Source organism: Microcaecilia unicolor, chromosome 4 (genome assembly GCF_901765095.1).
Source record: "Microcaecilia unicolor chromosome 4, aMicUni1.1, whole genome shotgun sequence".
Lineage (NCBI taxonomy): Eukaryota > Metazoa > Chordata > Amphibia > Gymnophiona > Siphonopidae > Microcaecilia > Microcaecilia unicolor.
Genome location: NC_044034.1, coordinates 151509978 through 151532614, shown reverse-complemented (window position 1 = coordinate 151532614; position 22637 = coordinate 151509978). Strand labels below are relative to the sequence as shown.

The window sequence follows — 22637 nt, the reverse complement described above, 5'->3', positions numbered from 1 at the left end:
TAAGGTGCATGATGCTACCAGTCACAGCAGTATTTTACATTATCCCCCAGATTCTATATAGTGCACCTAGAGATCTGTGACGAAAACCATGTGGATTCTATAACAGCATGCATAACTTACAAGCTAATGAGCGCTGATAACAGCACTTAACAAGCAATGAGCACTAAGGCCCTCATGATCAAAAGCCCCGCGCTGTTCCAAACAGCGCCCTAAAAATAGTGCTGGGACAGCGCAGGGCTTTTCTGTATCGATGATCAAAGATAATGCATGCAAATCTAAGCAGCGCTATTATCTCTGATTATCATGTAGAAGTGCGGGAGAATTGTGCGTGAGCATGCGCTCAGCACAATCCTCCCACACTTGTTTGACAAGTCTGGGCTGTCAAAAGCCCAAACCTGTCAAACAGCCTGCCCCGAGGCCCGAACAACGGGGGCTTGAGGTCCGGTGGGTCTCCAGCCCCCCCAAACCCCCAGAAAACGTTGTAGCCGCTGCCACCGGCCAAACCCTCTCCCACCCAGCGACGGGGGGGGGAGGGGGGGACCGGAGGTCCGGTGGACCTCCGGTCCCCCTGACGATCCCACCCTCTCCATGCTCAGGGAGGGCTGGAGATCCGGTGAGTCTCCAGCTCCCCCCATACCCCCAGAAATCGTGAAGTGGCCGCCTACGGCCAAACGCTCTCCCAACTCCTCCTCCCCCCCCCCCCCCCCCAGCGTGGTCTGTAGCCCTGCCCAGCGCATCCCAGGATACAATGGACGGGGCTGGGTGCTGTCATTTTGCAGCGGTGTCGACTGGAAGAGGAGGGAGGCAGGCTGCGTCCCTCCTCCAATGAAAGGTAGGGGGGTCAAGAGGGGGGTTGTCACCAGGGACCACCAGGGATTGAAAGGAGAACGCTGGGAGGGGGGGGGGGGGGGAGTTGGGGTGGGCTGGAGGTCCACCGGACCTCCAGCCCCCACCCTTTGCTGGATGGGAGAGCATTTGGCTGGAGGCGGCCACTTCACAATTTCTGGGGGTTTGGGGGGGCTGGAGACCCACCGAACCTCCAGCCCCCCCCCCCCCCCCGTCGCGGGGTGGGAGGGTGGGAGAGCGTTTGGCTGGAAGCGGCCACCACAATTTCTATGGGTTGGGGGGGGGGGGGGGCTGGAGACCCACCGGATCCCCAGCCCTCCCTGAACGTGGGGGGGGGGGGGTGGGATTGTCGGGGGGACCGGAGGTCCACCAGACCTCCGGTCCCCTGTTCGCGCTTGCTTTGGGGGGGGGGAACGGGGGCCTGCCAGCATGCAACTGCATGCTGGACAGGGCTCGCCATTCCTCCCAGTGATCCGCAAAGTCTAACGCCAGCTCGGAGCTGGCGTTGATTTTGCCGCGGCCAGCAACCCAATCTTTGGCGCGCTGGACGCTGATCATTGGGGATGAATGCGTTAAGCACTGATTAGCATGCATTTGCAAGCTAATTGCGCTAAGAGCCCTGTTTAGCATGCATTTGCATGCTACTTGCGCTAAGAGCCCCCAAGTGCGTTGTTTCAGGCGCTCAAGGGCTCTGATCATAGGTCGGCAGCAAACTCCAGTGCTAGTATGACGTTAACAGCCTCTAGTGCCGGAGTTTGCTTTTGATCATGAGGGCATAACTGTACTAATTGGAATTTACACACACAATTTGCTAAGTATTCTGTAACGAAGTACGACAAACTTCTAACATGCACAGGCAAAAAGGTGCGTGGTTAGGGGCATTTCAGCGTATTAAGCAGTATCTTCCTTTTGACCTGCTCAGGACGCTAATCCACTCACTCGTCTTAAGCCACTTTGACTACTGCAATGGAATTTATACTGGTTGCAAGGAGCACGTCCTTAAGAAGCTACAGACTGCACAGAACACAGCGGCGCAACTGCTATTTGGCAAGTCGCGGTTTGAGGCAGTGAAGCCCCTCCGTGAAAAGCTCCACTGGCTTCCGATCAAAGAAAGGATTGAATTCAAAGTTTGTGTTCTCGTTCATAAGATTGTCTATGGGGAGGCCCCAACCTATATGTTTAGCCTCATCGACCTCCCGCCCAGGAATTCCGTGAAGTCCTCCTGCACCTATTTGACTCTTCACTTTCCTAACTGCAGGAACTTGAGATATAAGCTGCTCTTCACCTCGTCGTTCAGCTACACATGCCCCCGTTTTTGGAATGCTCTACCATCACCGTTAAAAGAGACAGATGACCACAGCCTATTCAAGAAATCTCTAAAGACTTACCTGTGTAATCGTTCTTACTTCACTCCTGCTTGATCCCTGCATTCCCTCATTCCTCTCCCCTGTTGACCCCCTCTCTCCCCCTCCTCTACTCACTACTCCATCTTGCTTATCACTTATTGTATTGTACTCTTCCTTTAATGTTGTAAGCCACATAGAGCCTGCCTTGGTGGGATTATGTGGGATACAAATGTTCACAATAAATAAATAAATAAATAAAATCCCAAAATTTGTGCGCATAGTTATAGAATATGGCCTAGTGCATGTAAATCTACTGATTTCCGCAACAATTTTCATACATAGAATCTCCCTATCTGTGGTCTGCTTATTATGTGTGCTGCTTGTAATCAGCATTGGACAAATAAAGTTTTGGATTTACAGAATAGAAGCCCTTCTAAATACATACAAACGTAGGTAAAATAAAATAACACACTGAGCTCAGGTAAAGTAAGGTAAGCATCCCAAGGCTGTACAGTGCACATGGAGAGGGAAATTGAACTTGCATCCCTCACTTAGGGGTCCTTTTACTAATCTGCAGTAGAAAGTGGCCTCAGCACGCCCTTACACAGAGTTTTCTGGCACATTAAGACAATTTTTACCACAGCCAGAAAACAGCTGATTTTACATTTTCCCTATTAAATGGCCATGCGCTAATGCTGCTCAAAAAAGAGAGAAGCATCCCCCTAACAAGAGCCTGCAAAAATGCTGTCATTAAAAAAAAAAAAAGTTAACGTGTAAGCACTTACCGACAGTAAGGGTTCACGTGTAAACCCTGTGCTAATCAGTTAGTGTGCAGTAATGTAGCTGCACTGATTAGTACAGACACACCCCCTCTCCGCCCCTTCTGTGGTTTGTGCACGCATATTAGGGACTTACTGCAGGACATCTGAGTGCGCCCTGTCGTAAGCCCTTTTAAGCTGTGGTAAAAGTATGCGCTAGTGCTTAACTTTATAGTTCAGTGTTATCATCTGTGTAGACCACACTTTATTTTAAATGTACACATATATTTAAAAAAAGGCACAGAACAAGGAATCTTTTCAAATGCTATACATTTCCAGCCTTTATTCTGATCAAGCTCTGATAATGCCAAAATAAGCATTTAACTGCGTTTTCACACTTGCAAATTAGTTCCCCCTTTATCAAACTCAAGTTCATACTCCCTCTTCCAAAACTTTGGTGAAAAAAACTGCTGCAGTTTATACAAAACTAAAATCAAATGCATTCAATTTTTTAAGCTTAAGTTGAAGTAAAACTAACCATATCAATCTTTCACTTTCAAGCTGAATTCCCCAAATGGACATTTCTGTTTACTACTACTTATTTCTAAAGCGCTACTAGACGTACGCAGCGCTGTACACTTGAACATGAAGAAACAATCCCTGCTCGACAGAGCTTACAATCTAATTAGGACAAACAGGACAAATAAGAGATAAGGGAATATTAAAAGTGAGGATGATAAAATAAGGGTTCTGAACAAGTGAATAAGGGTTAGGAGTTAAAAGCAGCATAAAAAAGGTGAGCTTTTAGCTTAGATTTGAAAACGGCCAGAGATGGAGCTTGACATGCCGGCTCAGGAATTCTATTCCAGGCATATGGTGCAGCATTTAGTGGTGGAGGAGAAGGGTGCAGATAAGAGAGATTTACCCAGTGAACGGAGGTCCTGGGGAGGAATGTATGGTGAGATGAGAGTGGAGAGGTACTGAGGAGCTGCAGAGTGAATGCACTTATAGGTCAATAAGAGGAGTTTGAACTGTATGTGGAAACGGATAGGAAGCCAGTGAAGTGACTTGAGGAGAGGGATAATATGAGCATAATGACACTGGCGGAATATTAGTCGTGCAGCAGAATTTTGAACAGATTGAAGAGGAGAGAGATGGCTAAGTGGGAGACCTGTGAGAAGCAAGTTACAATAGTCTAAGCGAGAGGTGATGGATGAGGGTTCTGGTAGTGTGCTCAGAAAGGAAAGGGCGAATTTTGGTGATATTAAAGAAAAAGAGACGACAGGTTTTAGCAGTCTGCTGAATATGTGCAGAGAAGGAGAGGGAGGAGTCAAAGATGACCCCAAGGTTAAGAGCTGATGAGACAGGAAGGATGAGAGTGTTATCCACAGAAATACAGAATGGGGGAGGAGGAGAGGTTGGTTTAGGGGAAAGTTAAGAAGCTCAGTATTGGTCATGTTTAGTTTTCGATGGCGCTGAGACATCCAGGCAGCAATGTCAGACAGGCAGGCTGATACTTTGGCCTGGATTTCGGCTGAGATTTCTGGTGTGGAGAGGTAGATCTGGGAGTCATCAGCGTAAAGATGATACTGAAAACCATGGCATGAGATCAGAGTATCAAGGGAAGAAGTATAGATGGAGAAAAGAAGAGGTCCCAGGACAGATCCATGAGGTACACCAACTGACAGTGGGACAGAAGTAGAGGAGGATTCACTAGAGTATACACTAAAGGTACGCTGGGAGAGATAAGAAGAAAACCAGGAAAGAACAGAGCCCTGAAATCCAAGTGAGGACAGCGTATCAAGGAGTAGGCTGTGATCAACAGTGTCAAAAGCAGCAGATAGATCAAGAAGGATGAGGATCGCATAGAGACCTTTGGATCTGGCCAGGAACAGATCATTGGAGACTTTAGCAAGCGCTGTTTCAGTTGAATGAAGGGGGCAAAAGCCAGATTGAAGTGGATCAAGAATAGATTGAGATGAAAGAAAGTCAAGGCAATGGCAGTGATCAGCACGTTCAAGTATCTTGGATAGGAAATGGAGGAGGGAGATGGGGCGATAGTTGGAAGGAAAGGTAGAGTCCAATGAAGGTTTTTTAAGGAGTGGTGTGACTACGGCATGTTTGAAGGCATCAGGAACAGTCGCAGTGGACAGTGAAAGATTGAGGATATGACAGATAAAAGGGATGACAGTAGGAGAGATAGTGTTAAGTAGATGGGTGGGAATAGGATGAGAGGAACAGGTAGTTAGTTTCGAGGAGGAAATAAGATGTGTAGTTTCCTCTTCAGTGATTTCAGAAAAGGAAGAAAAGGAGGCAGGGGTTGGAGGGTTGAGAGAATGGACTAAGGGAAGGAGAGGTGGAGGTGACCTGGCTGAGAATTCAAGTTTAATCTTGTGAACCTTATCATGAAAGAACTCAGCCAGAGTCGGGGGGGGGGGGGGGGGGGGGGGTGAAGGTGAAGGCACTTTGAGGAGAGAGTTCAGTGTGGCAAAGAGACGTCAAGGGTTTGAGCCAAGAGAATTTGTTAACTGGATGTAATAGTCCTGTCTGGCAAGTAAAATTGCAGACTGGAAGGAGGTCAGCAAGAATTTGAAATGTATGAAGTCAGCATGGGCACGGGATTTCAGCCAAAGGCGTTTGGCAGAGCGGGCACAGGAACATAGGTAGCGGATTCTAGAGGTCAGCCAAGGTTAGGGTTTGGTACGTTTTACAGAACGGGGAATGAGAGGAGCGAGAGTATCCAGAGCAGAGGAGAGAATAGTATTATAGGAAGAGACAGCCTCATTGACAGACTTGGATAACATAGTGGTAGAGAAGAGATTTGAAACATTGGAGGACAGAGTAGAAGGGTCAAAAGCCTGAAGATTCCTAAATGTATTGTTTAAGATTGGACGGGACTGGGGAGGAGGGTGTTTAGTGTGAAAGTTATCAGATGATGGTCAGAGAGGGGAAGAGTTTAGGTACAGAAACTGGAGAGTGAGCAGTTTGAGAAGAGGATAAGATCAAGACAGTGGCCATTCTGGTGAGTGGGGGGCAGTGCAGCACAGTTGAAGATTGAAAGAGGATGTTAAAGCATCCTCTTTCAATCTAAAGTTTAATGTATACATTCATTTGTTAACTCACCAAATAGACTGGAATTCACACATGCAAACATCAAGCAAACAGAATAAGCTTAATCGCTGCTAAAGAAGAAATTACATACCATGCATTATGAATCTTAATTTAGATATCAAGTACAATTTGCCTCAAAAGTATGAAGAGTTAACATCTTAAGGAGGTATCCAAAACACTGCAATCAAAAATAGCTGAAAACATCACGTGATTTCTAATGAGACTATGAAAGTTTTTCTGCATAATTAGTTTTGTGAGTTATAAAGGACTACCTGTTGGGTATATCAGTACATAAGGAACTGAGCTTACAGTTAATAATCCATACATTTGCACAGGAGGATGGCTTCACAGTTAAATGCTATTGCCAGAAAGGTTGAAGAATGCTGCCTAAAACAAGGTAAAAGCAACAATTCCAGTAGCTCAGCAAAAAAGTATTAGGCATGCCACTGTGTAATGCCCGATTCCGAAGCCTACAGTTTTTTTTAACTGTCAGAGGGATCAAGTTGACCCTGAGCAGGGGAGGCACACTACTGTCGGACACTGTCAGTGGTGGGAAAAGCCTAGTGATCTTCTGACTACAGTAGTACTGTGTTTCTTTCTTTTATTCATCCTAGTTATTGTGGAGGCAGGTCCAACATAACAGAGCAGCAGGTGGCCATGTGTTGCAGAAGTACAGAAACTGTATGAAAAACAGGCTGTTCCTGCATACCTAAAAACAAAAAAAACCCTTGGAAATTGCATCTCCAACCATCCAAGTTCCAAGGACTTTCAGCACATTCCAGACCAGGCTACAACAAACTCCAGGCTAATCCTTTTACACAATCTTTACCATAAATACTGGAGAACGCAGATGCCCCTGTGTGTCCAAGACCTAAGGCATTAAAAATTATATAGTGTATGCTGACTACAAAGCAAGCTGATGTCTATTTCCCGCTCAGACGGAAATCAGGAACAACACACACACATCCATCCCACTGCCGCCTCCACTTATATACACTGACAATAATGAAGTTAAGTCTAACCCTTTTTGAAGTTTACTTCATTTACTGTATTTATGTATATACTTGGTCATTTTGCTATAATGCTGTTGACAAAATTGTAAGTTTTATGTTAAACAGTGCCTGCTGTACACCGCCTTGAGCGAATCTCTTCATTAAAGTGGTTAATAAATCCCAATAAATAAATAAAACCAAAGGGCCTTGTTTACTAAGGTGTTCTAAATGCTAGAGACACAGATATATTCCTATGGGTGTCTTCAGCATTAGTGCGTGCTAAAAACGTTAGTGCAACTTAAACAGGGCCCTTAATTAATTGATAGCAGGCACGTGATCCACACAGTATCTGTGTAATAACTGAACTGACGTACATTTAAAAACAAAATTAGAAAAATGTATCCCAGGGAATGTATAATTTCCAAAATAAAAAACTGCAGTCATATATTTATTTGTAGGCAATTTTTACTGTGCTTCAACCATAAAAATGCTGAGAGAGAGACCTGGGGAGCATGCATTTCAGCTAGATGGAAATACGTATGGAAGAAAGAAGTAGTTAGTAAGTAAATGAGACCCCACAATTTCCAAAGAAACTAAAAAGAAAAATTCTAAACAACTCCAGGTCATTTAATTCAGCCACGTGCTTTAAGGGCAGCATGAAATATGTAACAGAAAGATCACCTTCAAAGCTTCTGTTCTAAGAAAATCATGTGATATCTAGGACAATGAAATACCTGAAGAAAACTGAGTCACGACTGCTAGGACAGCTTCAACACAAAACAGCTTTTATCTTTCTTTTTCAGGTCATTGCTCAACCAGAAGCTCTTGTTTTATTCCTAAAATGTTATACCAAAGTCTTGGTCTTAAATTATAGCCACACAACCAGGAACAACACACAGCTACCAACGAGCAATTAGAATACACCAATGTGCCTGCATATATTTTTCACATTCTGCTATCTAGAAATACATTTCAAAATGCATTTTAAATTAAGAGGGGTTTTTTGCACTACAGTTACAGTTATAGTCTGTCATTTCCCATAAATCTAGTTCACAGCAGATTATAGTAAGGTTCTAGAGCACAGTAATCTAGGAAGTTACACAACATAAAAATCGAAAAATACTTTAACCTTAAAACAATAACACATACTAATAATAATAAAGAGAAAAAGCAACTATGAATCAAATTATTTCTTTGCCACATAGATCTGAAACAGTAGTGTCTTAGATCTATGTCACAAAGAAATAATTCTAAATCTACACAACATATTTTATAATCCTGAAAGTGTAGACTACTCAAAAATTAAGTAAAAATAAGAAACCTGATTGCTCTGGTTAAAAAAACTGCTTTAATAAGGTCAAAATAAGTTAAATTGGAAAGAAACTGACTAGATATCACAGAAGTTGAGTGGATTCAAACACACATGATGTTAAAAGGAAGTTATATGTTTGTTTGTTTGTTTGTTGGTTGCCTGTAAATGTATAAGTTCCTTATCCTCTATGGATTATGCCAGGCTAAAAACTAGAGGACGACTGAATTCCAGTTTTGGTGCTGGTGCCAAAACATCTTTATTCAGCCTTGTTTTGTTTTCAGCTGAAATTTTGTACTGTGTCTTGTAGCTCTTCCATTAACAGAAGAAGCCCTTCTCTCTCACTCTCCATCCTGAACCAAAGGCACCTTTTTCTTTCCCTCCTACCATGAACAGAAGGAGCCTCCCTCACACACACAAACTTATAGGCCTCCCTGAGCCTACCGGGGGTTATGACGGCCATTTTCAGAATGGAGACAGCATAGGCAGGAGCAACTGGGGATCTCTTCTACCCTGACTAGCCACCAGACCACCAGTGACTGTATGGCAGGCCTGGAGGCACCTACGTAGGGGTGGGGGGTGGGGGGGGAGCTCCTTCTCTTCATTGTGTTTGAATATTCCTTGGTGCACTGTCAGGTCCATCACTGCAAAGTGAAAAGTTGGCACCACTAAGACACTCCTGCCTAAGGGCCTCTTATCAAGCCACACAGCAATACCGATGGAGTCCATTCAAAGTGAATGGGCTCTCTCAGCATTACCACACCAGGAGCCACTAGCATGGTTTAATAAAAGAGGCCCAAAATCAGCCACCCTATAAAGTTAGCAGCTGGATTTTAAAGAAATTGCTGAGGAAGTTCATTACAAGTCCAAGATGACTTTCAAAGAACTAGAGAAAGTCTCTGCCTCAGTCTGGGGAAAAATGCTGATTACATTTTGAATACTACTATAACTGTTCTTTCACATTGAAAGTGTAGAGCAGTGTTTCCCAAGTCCAGTCCTGAAGTACAGTACCCCTTGCCAGTCAAGTTTTCAGGACATCCACAATGAGTATGCATGAACTGCCTCCATTATATGCAAATCTCTCATGCATATTCATTGCGGATATCCTGAAAGCTTGACTGGCACAGGGTACACCAAGACTGGACTTAGGAAACACTGTAGAGTATGCTGTGTAGAGATTAGTGAAAACAGGCCCACACATTACTGCGTTTTTGAAGTGTGTTTTTCAAAACAGTAGAATGTGAAAAGTGTAAATGCAACCTTGATGACCTGTAGAACATATGTACAAAGTTGAACAAAGAGAATTCTTCCTGCTTAGCTTTAGACAGATATCAATAACATGCAAGCTAAATATCATAATTTAATACATTTATAACCCGCCTATCCAACCATCTAGGCAAGGTACAATAAAAACACTCATTAAATGCACAAACAATATAAAAAACACACAAGCAGCAAAGACCCAGAAAACCTCATCCATCAGTCAAACACCTTACAAAACAACCAAGTTTTTAACTGTTTCTTGAACTGGCGCATGGCCAAAGGTAAAGAATTCCACAAACACAGGCCAGCAACAGCAAAAGCCTGGCTACAAATTTCTCCCAAACACACCTAGTGAAATGAAGGAACAACCAGCAAATTTAGGTCTTGAGACTGTAATACCCTAGGAGGACAACAGGACTGCAAACGGCACACTAGAGCCAAAGGGCAACACCCTGTTGCACGTGAAACACCAACAACAGAATAATAATCAAAACAAGGTAGTACATACCTGCAGTATGGTACAAACATTTCCTGGAGAAAAAGAATTCTGAATACTATCTGCAATTTGAAAAACACAACCTTGACCATTACAACCATCTGTTTTTTAAGAGACAACCTTGTATCCAAATCACTCCCAAACTACGAAGTGAGGTAACTACTGGTACAAAAACAAAATCCAAATTAAATCCAGTAACTGGACAAGGCTCCCCCAATTGTGACCACAAAATTTGTGCCTTCGCCACATTTAAAGATAACCCACTCTCATGCATCCAAGATTGTATCTTCTGAAAAGAAGCCTTCACCAATTCAACATCATCCATCTTACGGGGAACTGCAAAGAACAACTGTAAATTGTCCACATAAAGACGATAACTATCTCCCATGTCAGTCAAACCTAACACAGAGGATGCATAAACAGAGACTGAACAATAAGGACGACAAACAAGATCCTTTTGGCACATCAGACACCACAGGTGTCCACTGGGAAACAGAAGCACAATGAACCACATGAAATGAAATGAACGGCCCATCAAAGAAGACCGAAACCAAGCCAAAACATTACCCGAGATGCCAAAAGCACGAAGACGCTCCAAAAGAAGAACATAACTAACAGTGTCAAAAACAGCTGTGACATCCAATGATATCAACAAGTATCACTTTTCCTGTCCAAAACCAAGATGAATCTCAATCATCATAAGCAACAAAGTGCATGTTATGCCTAGACCGAAAACCAAATTGACAAGAATCCAACGAAGACTGTTGCTCTACAAAATCACTCAACTGTGACAACACTACTTTCTCAAGTACTTTGGCAAAAAAAAACTTACATTAAAAATAGGATGAAAACTGTCAACCTGTGCCACACATTACATCTTGAACAAAGGGTGCACAACTGCTCTTTTCAATACCGAAGTAACAGCAGCTTCAGTCAACATCCAATTAATAAGAAAAACTACAGAGGGCTAGATGCACTAAACCTTAACGACCCTCTAACAACCCTTTAACGAAGGAAATTCCTAACTGTTGCATGCATTAAAGGCCTTTTTCCAACAAAGCTCAAAAAGCTAACGAAAACGGAGTAACTACCATTGTAATGTGGGCGATTCAGGATGCACTAACAATACCGACGATTACACCGAATCATTTACCGCAACATATTTAACGTGTGGTCAGAGCAGTCGTAAAGGCCTGAGCTGTCATCTCCCCACTGCCCCCTGTACCAGAAAAATCAAAGCTGGCATGTTTAAACATGAAAAGTGAGAAAAAAAATAAAAACACCACAAACACTGGCTCCCCGCTTTCCCCTGCATTACTAAAAAAATAAACATGCCTTAAAAAAGGATCGGGAGGGGGCAAAGGCGCTCATCAGAAGCGTCTTGTAAGGACGGCCTTGCCCCCCCCCAGATCGCCGCTGTTCCCCGCTTCTGCCCTTAACTAAATTAAAAACTGAAAATAAAAAGCTAAACTTTAGCAGCGCCGGGCCCCCCTCCCTTCCTGTGTCGATCTTCTTTTCCCAACACTGCTCCGCCTCCCGCCATCCTCCGCCCCTTGCTCCGCCCCCCCCCCGAGTTCGTCGCCGCCATTCCCCCCCTCCAAAGGACCCCCCTCCACCTTACCGGCCGTGCAGCGCCTCTCACCTTTGTGTGAAGGCGCTGCACGAGATGAAACAACGGATCGTCGCTCCCTTCTGCCTCCACCGACGTCTCTCTCCTTCCTGTGCACGCCCTCCTCTGACGTAGGAAACTTACAGGTACAGTACACAGTTCTCTACCCAGAGGGCACAGGCAATGAAGGCTGAAGCGACTGCTTAACTGTCATCGTTTTTACACTGTTCATTCGTTCTTCTCTCAGTTCTAGCTCCTATGCTCTCATTCCTCATCTCTGGATCTTCTTCAGCACTCACACCCATTATTTTCCAATCTCTTTAGATCTAACGTACATGCAAAACATGCTACCTATGTAGCCAGTGGTATAACAAATAAAAGAAATTAAACAGGTCAAAAATGTGGGGATGGGGAGGCGGGGTTTACTTGTGTGTGTTTAATGAAATTGTTAGGACTAGTAAGTCTAAGAATATGACTGCTTGTACTTCAGATGTTTGTTTGGTGATTTATTTTAAGTTAGCTCTGAAAGTTTTGCAGGTGGCCCAAAATGCGGCCACTAGGTGATCACGGGAAGGGTAACAACAGGATCACATAACACCAGAGCTGTGAAAAAGACCAGATGCCAGTAGAACTCATTTTTTTTAAGGTTTCCTATTTAGTCTGGAAATATCTGAGTTGTGGGTGCAGTCCAACTTGTTAGGATTTGTATTTTTATTAGCCAAAATGAGAGCTGTGCTCCTGCTCTCCAGATTTATTTGGACTGTTCCCTTGGGAAGGACGATCACCTGGTGGGGACCAGTTCTCGTGTGTTTTTGGCAGCTGCACATGTGCTTATGGAACCAGCTGTCTCTCAAAATCAGATATATTTTAGATTTTCTGCCCTATAGGAAGCATTTGAAAGTCCATCTTTATAAACTTGCTTTTAATTCATTGGGACTGAAGCAGTACCCATTATGTTGAAGTTAAGTAAAATTTGGTTTTAAAGGGATTTTATGGGATAAGGGTGGGTGAATGGGGTTTTACTGTTAGCTGTCTACTATTATGTTTTGGTTTTTTTAATGCGTTTAAGTTGTAACTTGCCTAAAATGTAAGGATAGGCAGGAAATAAGATTATTAAAAATAATTTTGTATGAGCAAATATGGATTACAAAATATTTGATATATACTGTTTATGTAATATTTCATTTTTATGAAATGTTATATTATGATCTGCCTTGGATCAATCCCAAATCTCATATAAAGCCACCCTACCCCATGCTCCTCCAGAGTGGATACTTTCTGTGGAGGAAACCTCATTGAATCCCACAATCTACTGTCAGCAAGAACCAGAAAGCTAAATTCTCTGGCAGCAACTATGACACTACTGAGCCATATAAAATGAAAATATCCCACCCCATCCTTAACAGAATAACTAAATATTTTAGACAAAGAAAACAATTATCTGATTCAACACCTAACCCAAATCTACATGTCTGTAAGCTAGAACTGCTATTAATCAAACCTGGGAAACACAGTCAGAATTTCACCTAGATAATAAATATTGAAAAAGCTGGTGCCACACATATAGAGGCATATTTTCAAAGCACTTAGGCTTACAAAGTTACACAGTAATCTATGGAACTTTTCAAGTCTAAGTGCTTTGAAAATGAGCCTCATTGTGTCCTCTTTTACCAGTCCTTAAACCAAGCTAAACCTTCAATTGCATATGCTTAAGAAAAGAAATTAACTGAGTGTTTATATTATTCTAGCAGCTTCATTATATGTCACTTGATACTAAGATGAATCGAAAGCCACTAACAGCTGTAAATAACCGGCAAGAATCTCCTATCATATTCTCTATTAAAGTAGTTCCAGCAAGATGCTACTGCTGAAATATGTTTCAATGAGTCAATAAACCTTTGGGGTAAGGACTTATCAACATCTTCCTCAAAAGCCATTAAAGCAGGGGTTCTGAACCCAGTCCTCGAGACACAACTGGCCAGTCAGGTTTTCAGGATACCCATAATGAATATGCATGAAATAAATTTGCATGTACTGCCTTCCTTTGTATGCAAATTTATCTTATGCATATTCATTGCAAGTATTCTAAATCCCTGACTGGCTAGATGTGTCTCGAAGACTGGGTTGAGAACATGTGCATTAAAGCAACACCTAGACTGTAAATACTCCACTACACTTTGCTCTGCAGAATAAAGTTCATTTTCTCAGTGGCGTTCCTAGGGGGGCGCCCCACTCCCGGGTGCAGTGCGACCCCCCCCCCCCGGCAAAGGACCGCGACCCCCCCCCCCAGGCAAAGGACCCCTCCCCCGTGTGCACGCCGCTGGGGGGGGGGGGGGGTGCCGCGTGCCTGTCCGCTTCGTTCGTTTCCATGCTCCCTCTGCCCCGGAACAGGAAGTAACCTGTTCCGGGGCAGAGGGAGCACAGAATGAACGTAGCGGACAGGCACGCGGCACCCCCCCCAGCGGCGTGCACTTGGGGCGGACCGCACCCACCGCCCCTCCCCTAGGAACACCACTGCATTTTCTTTAAAAAATAAATATTTCAAGCATTGTACAAACTTTTATTCATCAAGTTTCAAAAGAAAAATCAGTTCCTTACCAGTTTTTCAGATTAGATGATTTCTACCACTTAGTTGTTAGCTTACATAGGACCACACCTTAGTCTGCCAAAATGACATTTTTGTGAAAACAAGTTGCGAGGTATTCTTCAAATTACAGTTAGGTTCTTTACTTAAGACAAGAACATTAATCTACACCACTTGCAGGCAGTAAATTTAAAATAAAATTAAAAAAAATAATTGCACATTCATAATGTGCTCAATGTGATGTACAGCAGGCTATGAATTACAGTAGCAAGGAAGGAGCAGATAAGAGGCCACTGCTCTTCCCATCACCTACCCCCCTGTAGTATATCTGGCAATGGAGAGAGGCTTTAAGGCCGCAGTTGCTGGAATAGGGGAGAGGCTGCAGCTGCTGAGGATGGGGTGCAGGCAGCCAGCCAGCCAGCCAGCCAGCCACCCACCCCCAGTGGCTGCAGTTTTCACCTTTCCCCTTTGCTTGCCCACCTGCTCCCAGTATACACAGCCTAAAGCTTCACCATCACATACACCAATAGCAGCCTAGGCCTTACATCCATGCCCCCAGTAATAGCCTCTCAATCTCTTTTGTTTCACTCCAAGCAGTAGCCTCTATCATTTTCTGTTCTTCCACCCCCCCCCCCCCCGAGCCTTTCAGTCTCACAAACCCTGCTCCCCTATCCTCCCCCCCACCACCGAAGTAAACTCTCTCAATTCTTCTTTCACCCCCACTTTCCTCCAAAAAGAACCATACCTTACAATTTTTAATGGATCCTACCAACAGGGCTGCTGGAGAACTTCCTCCTCGGTATGGGCCAAATTCTGCCACTGCTAGTGCTCCAAATCCAGCCCTCCCCCCTTATTAACAAGGCTCCATGTGGGCTGCCCCCCCCACCCCAATCAAGCCCCCCTCTCCATCATTCTCCTGGCAGTCACACACATCTCCAGAGCGCATTCTCTCCGCCTCCCCAAGCATACACACCCCCAGTGCTCTCTCAAACATACTCCTCCAGCAAACAGCCCCAAACGCTCCTCACAGTATATAACCCGCATAGATCTCACTTGATGACCACCACCTCACTGTCTCCTAATGACCACCCCCACATAAATGAATCCATCCATACAAGTCAGCACAGATTTTGCGTGGGGAAATCTTGCCTGACCAATTTACTTCAATTCTTTGAAGGAGTAAACAAACATGTGGACAAAGGGGAGCCGGTTGATATTGTGTATCTGGATTTTCAAAAGGCGTTTGACAAGGTACCTCATGAAAGGCTACAGAGGAAATTGGGGGGTCATGGGATAGGAGGAAATGTCCTATTGTGGATTAAAAACTGGTTGAAGGATAAGAAACAGAGAGTGGGGTTAAATGGGCAGTATTCACAATGGAGAAGGGTAGTTAATGGGGTTCCTGAGGGGTCTGTGCTAGGACCGCTGCTTTTTAACATATTTATAAATGATTTAGAGATGGGAGTAACTAGCGAGGTAATTAAATTTGCTGATGACACAAAGTTATTCAAAGTCATTAACTTGCAACAGGATTGTGAAAAATTACAGAAGGACCTTACGAGACTGGGAGACTGGGCGGCTAAATGGCAGATGACGTTTAATGTGAGCAAGTGCAAGGCGATGCATGTGGGAAAAAAGAACCCGAATTATAGCTACGTCATGCAACGTTCCACGTTAGGAGTTACGGACCAAGAAAGGGATCTGGGTGTTGTCGTCGATAATACACTGAAACCTTCTGCTCAGTGTGCTGCTGCGGCTAGGAAAGCGAATAGAATGTTGGATATCATTAGGAAAGGTATGGAAAACAGGTGTGAGGATGTTATAATGCCGTTATATCGCTCCATGGTGTAACCGCACCTTGAGTATTGTGTTCAATTCTGGTCGCCGCATCTCAAGAAAGATATAGTAGAATTGGAAAACGTGCAGCGAAGGGCGACTAAAATGATAGCGGGGATGGGACGACTTCCCTATGAAGAAAGACTAAGGAGGCTAGGGCTTTTCAGCTTGGAGAAGAGATGGCTGAGGGGAGACATGATAGAGGTATATAAAATATTGAGTGGAGTGGAACAGGTGGATGTGAAGCGTCTGTTCACGCTTTACAAAAATACTAGGACTAGGGGGCATGCGATGAAACTACAGTGTAGTAAATTTAAAACAAATCGGAGAAACATTTTCTTCACCCAACGCATAATTAAACTCTGGAATTCGTTGCCGGAGAACGTGGTGAAGGCGGTTAGCTTAGCAGAGTTTAAAAAGGGGTTAGACGGTTTCCTAAAGGACAAGTCCATAAACCACTACTAAATGGACTTGGGAAAAATCCACAATTCCAGGAATAACATGTATAGAATGTTTTTACGTTTGGGAAGCTCGCCAGGTGCCCTTGGCCTGGATTGGCCGCTGTCGTGGACAGGATGCTGGGCTCGATGGACCTTTGGTCTTTTCCCAGTGTGGCATTACTTATGTACTTATCTCTCCAGCTTTCTCCCTCTTTCACCTGCATACACCTCAACACAGACACTCAATTCTCTCTCCCTCCTGCCTCATTTCCCTGCAGTAGACCCAGCTCTCTCTCTTGCTGTATGCCCCCGCCCCATGCACACAGATGCCCAGCTTTCCTCCCCCCCCCCACCCCACCCCACAATGAAACTTGTCTCTCTCTCTCTCTTTCCCCCTCCTCCGGCAAATAAGCACCCAGTTCTTGCTCTATATCCCCACCTATAGCACACAGACACTCAGTGCTCTCTCCTCTTCCCCTTTCCTACTGCACACAGACATGCAGTGCTCTCTCCCTCAGCACCCCTTCCTAACTACATCCTCCTGCTCTGCCACTGAATGCAAAATATGAACTACGTAGTTCAAATTTTATGTACCTAACTGGGAGGCAGAAGAGGAGTCTGTGGTCTGATGCACAGCTGCTCTCCTTTACATCCATTATAACCAGCAGAATGCCTGAGTGGGGGTACATGTGTGTGCTTGTGTTCTCACAGAGGTGCTGTGATGGGAGGGAGAGGCACAGTGAAGAATAGAGATCCTGCTGCTCATGTACCCTGCTTTCTGCAGCTCCAACCGAGCTACCCACTGCCCATGTGTTTTCCCGGCACAACATAGGCACCAGGTCCGATTTTCTAGTTGCCATGGTAACCCGGCACTTGGGGTTTATCAAGCCCTGATCTAGCTATTAAAGCGCTATGTTTTGTCAACATACATTTATGCTACATTGAAAAACTAAACATTCACCCACAATGCTCCACTGTGAGGATGACAATAAGCACAATACCAGTATATTTGTAACAATGCCTTGTCACACTTGCATTTAAAAGTAGGCATACCTGTGGAAGAGCAGTATTGAGCTGCCTTTGCAGAGAATCTCTTTCATGGCTAACCTCCTGCAGCTTGCCTTGACTCAATGCAAGTGTTTCCTGGGTTTCTCTTAGAGTATCCAGAAGACGATCTCTTTCTTCCAGCATTGACACCATTAACTGCTCAAAATGGGAATCTGAGTCCGACTGTAAAGGGGAACCTGGAGCATGGCCCTCACCTCCCCCAGAAGGTATTTCCGCCTCGCTGATGGTTGGCATCACTTCACACATCATCTTGAAATGAAAAAGTTCAGATCAGAAACAATCCTTAGCCTAAAATTTCAAGCCACAGTCAAAAGATACATGGGAAAGTAATATTTGTATGGTAAAACAACAGACAAATCTTTCCTATCAAGAACATGCACATCAAGATCCACAAAAAATACTCACAAGGCTACAGATCTAAAGAAAAGATCAAGAGGCTAATTTTCAAAGCACATAGGTAACTATGGGGCTCCTCCTGTTCAAAGCACTTAGACACACAAAGTACCATAGGTTATGCTTTGAAAATCAATCCCATAGTAACTTTGTAAGTTTATCTGCTTTGAAAATGAGCACCCAAATCTGTCAAAGGCATACCACAATGATCTAGCCTAAATTCCAGATAACAAAACTTATACCAGAACTGGACAAAAATCAACAATCAAGAACCCTCGATTCTTGATTGCTTAATTTACTCTGTCACCATTGAACTTTAACGCAATACCACTTTATTTCTCATTCCGGAAATGAACTCTCTATACCTGACTGCTTAAAGTACTCTGTCACTTATGAACTTTAATGCAATACCACTCTGTATTGCTCATTCCAATAATGGCGATCGCCACTACGGCATAATATAAGCCACATTGAGCCTGCAAATAGGTGGGAAAATGTGGGATACAAATGCAACAAATAAATAAATAAATAAAGCTTTGAATGAGATACACCTAAAATGCTCCCCTATTGGCCAATATTGCTAAGCTTAGACTTTCGTACCTTGGTCATATAAATGATAAGAAAAGACTCCCTGAAGGATAATATGCTGGGAAAGCTGGAAGGACGACGTAAAAAGAGGAACACCAGCGATGGGCCAACATAATAACCGTACCAATGGCCAGCAACTTAGCAGCATTCAAGCACATTACAGAAAGTGAATGATCCATTGAAAAACTGTTCAGAGAGATGGTATAAGATGGCAATTTAACAATCACAGATGTTGAAACAACTGAAGGGTTGCTGAAAATACAAAATAGGCTTCAACTGAACCTGCATTACTACTTCCAACTTAAAAGAGGGCTATTCATACCCTTTCTTTATAATGCATGAAAAATTTGAGGATTTGCTTGATCATTAGACAGGTGACCAGAGGTAAATTATTCAAGTATCTCTAATATATAGTCACCTTCCAAATACCTCCATGAAGATTAGTGTGTGTCTAGTCAATGTTGAAACCCTATGCATTAAGCTCAGTAACTATTAAACTATCCAGTTTTTAGATTCTCTCTCGCCCTCTTCTTCATGATCTCATACTATGTAGCTTCAGCTACTTTCAACTATCCTAGCAGGCAAATGATCAAGTAGCATAACTATCCCTATAGTAAAACAAGCCATTTCCAAGTTGTAAGCAGTTCCTGGACTCTTATTTTGAATACAGAATACTATACAAAGGACAGTAATTTCAAACCATCCAAGCCAAGTTATTTTTAGGTAGATGCGTAGAGCCCATACAAGTAATAAAATGTTGTAAATTTGTCCCATACTGATTTCTCTCACTATGCCTACTTCAAAAACTGGATAAAGTGTCTTGTAGGACATAAATTACACATATCTGGAAACCATCTGAACAACTCGGACCCGTGATATGCAGCACAAGGAAAATGTTTTGTGCAGCTCATAACTAAATGCAAAGAATTATATTTAATGACACAAAATCTTCTAATCTCATCTATATTTCTGCATGTGCTTTGCCTAGTTTTTTTTTTTTTTACATTTGTACCCCGCACTTTCCCACTCATGGCAGGCTCAATGCGGCATGGGGCAATGGAGGGTTAAGTGACTTGCCCAGAGTCACAAGGAGCTGCCTGTGCCTGAAGTGGGAATTTTTTTCACAACATTCAAAGTTTAACATAAACATTCCAAAGCTAACTTATTTACAAACTTTTCAGAATCAATATATCATCACTTTCACATCATTGAGTAACCTATTTTCACATCTTTCATACCCACTAGTGGGTCCAAAACTGTGGTGTGGAAGCCATTTCTGTAAATACATATATTAACACATTAGTTTATGTTTATTTAAAATTTGCTGGATCGCCAATCTGGGGCAAAGTCAAATTTAGGCAATTTACAATAAAATAAAATAGGAAAATAACTCCAATAAAATAAAGGACAGAACAAACATTTCAAGATCAATCATTCAATATAACAAATTAAAACAGAATTTGCAAAAATGTCAAAGGAAATGTTAATGCCACTTAGCAGAGATTGGATGGCAGAGGCGGGGTTAGTGCTGGGCAGACTTATACGGTCTGTGCCCTGAAAATGACAGATACAAATCAAGGGGCTGGTGGTTGGGAGGCGGGGCTAGTGCTGGGCAGACTTATACAGTCTGTGCCCTGAAAAAGATAGATACAAATCAAGATAAGGTATACACAAAAAGTAGCACATATGAGTTATCTTGTTGGGCAGACTGGATGGACCGTGCATGTCTTTTTCTGCCGTCATCTACTATGTTACTAGGAGGCATATTTTCAAAGCACTTAGCCTTCCAAAGTTCCATAGAAACCTATGGAACTTTGGAAGGCTAAGTGCTTTGAAAATATGCCTCAATATGTCTCCTATTCAGCGCTTTACATATGCCAAAAGTCAGGGGCAAAAAATAGGTAAGACTTTTTTTTTCACTGATTAGGATTAACTTATTGCCTTTTTGAAGAAATCCGTCCAAAGCAGTGTACAAGTACAATAACTTGGATATAGGCTGTACATAATTAAAGCAAAAACAAAACATTCAAATAACAGTACACACCATAGCATAATATGCTGCTTCCAATGTCAATACGACACACATTAAAACACTTCCACAGACAGCACAGGGGATAAGCGGAGATGGAACATATAGACAAATAGGAGAGTATAGACAAATAGGAGAGTAACAGGAGTTTGATAAGCATAATTTGGAGGCATAAATCTTAAGGTCAATACTTATATAATAAAATTCAAAACACTGCAAACAATTGAATACCCTCATTTGGGCTTCCAATCATTCTAAAATTCAACTGCTCCCACTCATATGCACTGGAATGGAGGGAGCCCCCCAAGCCACAGCACTGGCTGCTTTTTACCGCTGTCCTCTCCTAGAGAGCTGTGAGCAGATGTGGCACCGCACCGATACCTGCACTCTGACGCTGCTCTGCGAGCCTGGGGGATACCGCAGTGCTGCCGAGTAAGCGCTTTTCCCATTCACGGAACCTCCTTCTCTAACTTCTTCTTACCTCGCTACCGTTGCCAGTGAGCCGCGGCTCCTCTCCTCTCCTTACTGCCTCCTCGCTCCTGCATTCAGCTCCCGCGACTACCGGAGAAGAGGAATATGGGACGAGAGGAGCGCTCTTGCGCGCATGCGCAGCTGAACGGCAACGTCACGGCCTGTACGCCCGGCCAGCACTTCCGGTTCCGCTGTCACTGCTCCAGCGCATGCTCGGAGTGAAACTGCTCCTGGTGCAGACTTTACTATTTGGGACTGTCTGGAAAACGTTCAGGTGTTTCCTGTCTGCAGCCTGTGTGTCCGTGGTCTGGCTGTGCAGATGTGAAGACTGCGTGTGTGTAAGGCAAGGCAAAGGTTTTAGACGTCAGGGGAGAAGAGGAGAGATAGTAAACAAGGGAGAGCGAAGCTGGGCCAGGTCGGTCGTTGCTTTCCAGTCTGGTGTTTTTTTTCTTTTGGGTGCAACGTCTCTAAATGGGTTAATTTTGTGCATATGTTTCAAGAGGTTTTAATTTGTGTTTATTTGAATGGGACATTCTTTTATCATTTCTTTGGTGTAATCCTTTCTTCCCTGTTCTATTCGTTTTAAAATTATTTTTGAACATACCATGATAGGAATGAACTTCACTCCTAAGCAGGGGTATTTGGAGTTTGATCTCACTCTCTCAAATTTACTGCTAATGGTCACCGAAGTCCGTGCTTAGTGCCGAAGAGAGCTTCCTCTGGAGTTTATAAGATGTTCCATGTATAGGCAATTTATCCTGGTGCACTTGGAAATTCATTTAGGCATGTGGCACCCAAAACAACGGGGAATATTTCTTTATCCTTCTGCCACATTTTCTTGGTCTCAGGCTGCATTTCTTGGATCTTGAACGTCTTTTCTCTCACACGATTCACTGAGTAGTCACTTGGGGCTGACACCTCTATAATCGGTACTGTTTTGGTGGTGGTCTTTTTTTTCACTCTGTCCATTTTCCTGACATTTCTTTCTCTGGTTGAGCCTGGAGAGTTCATGCACCTCATTTTCAACTTATGATTTTGCTAATCTTGCTTTTATATTTCTTTCTAGTATTGCTAAATAGATATTTATTTATTTTGGATTTATTAACTGCCTTTATGAAGAGATTCACCCAATGCGGTGTACAGTATCAAACTACATGCTAAAAATATTTTTTTTAATTATTTGCACATACCAGCAACATCCGGTCTATCTTTGCATATTGTGTTACGTGTGATGTTTTTTTGAACCACTAGATTTTGGTATATTTCTTTAACAATCATAATAATTATTCAAAGATTATGACATAAGTGAGCTGTAAAAACTGCATTGCTCCTTTTTCAATGATTAATACTCTGCTCTGCTTAATGCAAAGTAGTGGAGGTCACATGGCACCTAGATAGTATTTTACATAAAGCTGGAGAAAAGACATCTGTATTGGTGCATATGGGTACCAATGACATTGGAAAGTGCTGGAGGGAGATTTTGGAAGCCAAATTTAGG

General features: G+C 43.3%; 1 protein-coding gene across 8 annotated transcripts in view; it reads right to left on the bottom strand.

Annotated features, from left to right (window-relative positions):
* The window catches only part of PPFIA1 (PTPRF interacting protein alpha 1), a 155786-nt gene extending 134538 nt beyond the window's left edge, over positions 1-21248 (bottom strand). For all 8 annotated transcript variants that reach the window (XM_030200741.1, XM_030200744.1, XM_030200743.1 and 5 more), the window contains exons 1-2: positions 21150-21248; positions 17644-17907 (exon numbers count right to left, since the gene is read on the bottom strand). In XM_030200741.1, coding sequence (XP_030056601.1) covers positions 17644-17907 — 264 coding nt within the window. In that variant the 5' untranslated portion in view covers positions 21150-21248. The remainder of the gene's footprint in view (positions 1-17643; positions 17908-21149) is intronic.
* Positions 21249-22637: the final 1389 nt, after the last annotated feature.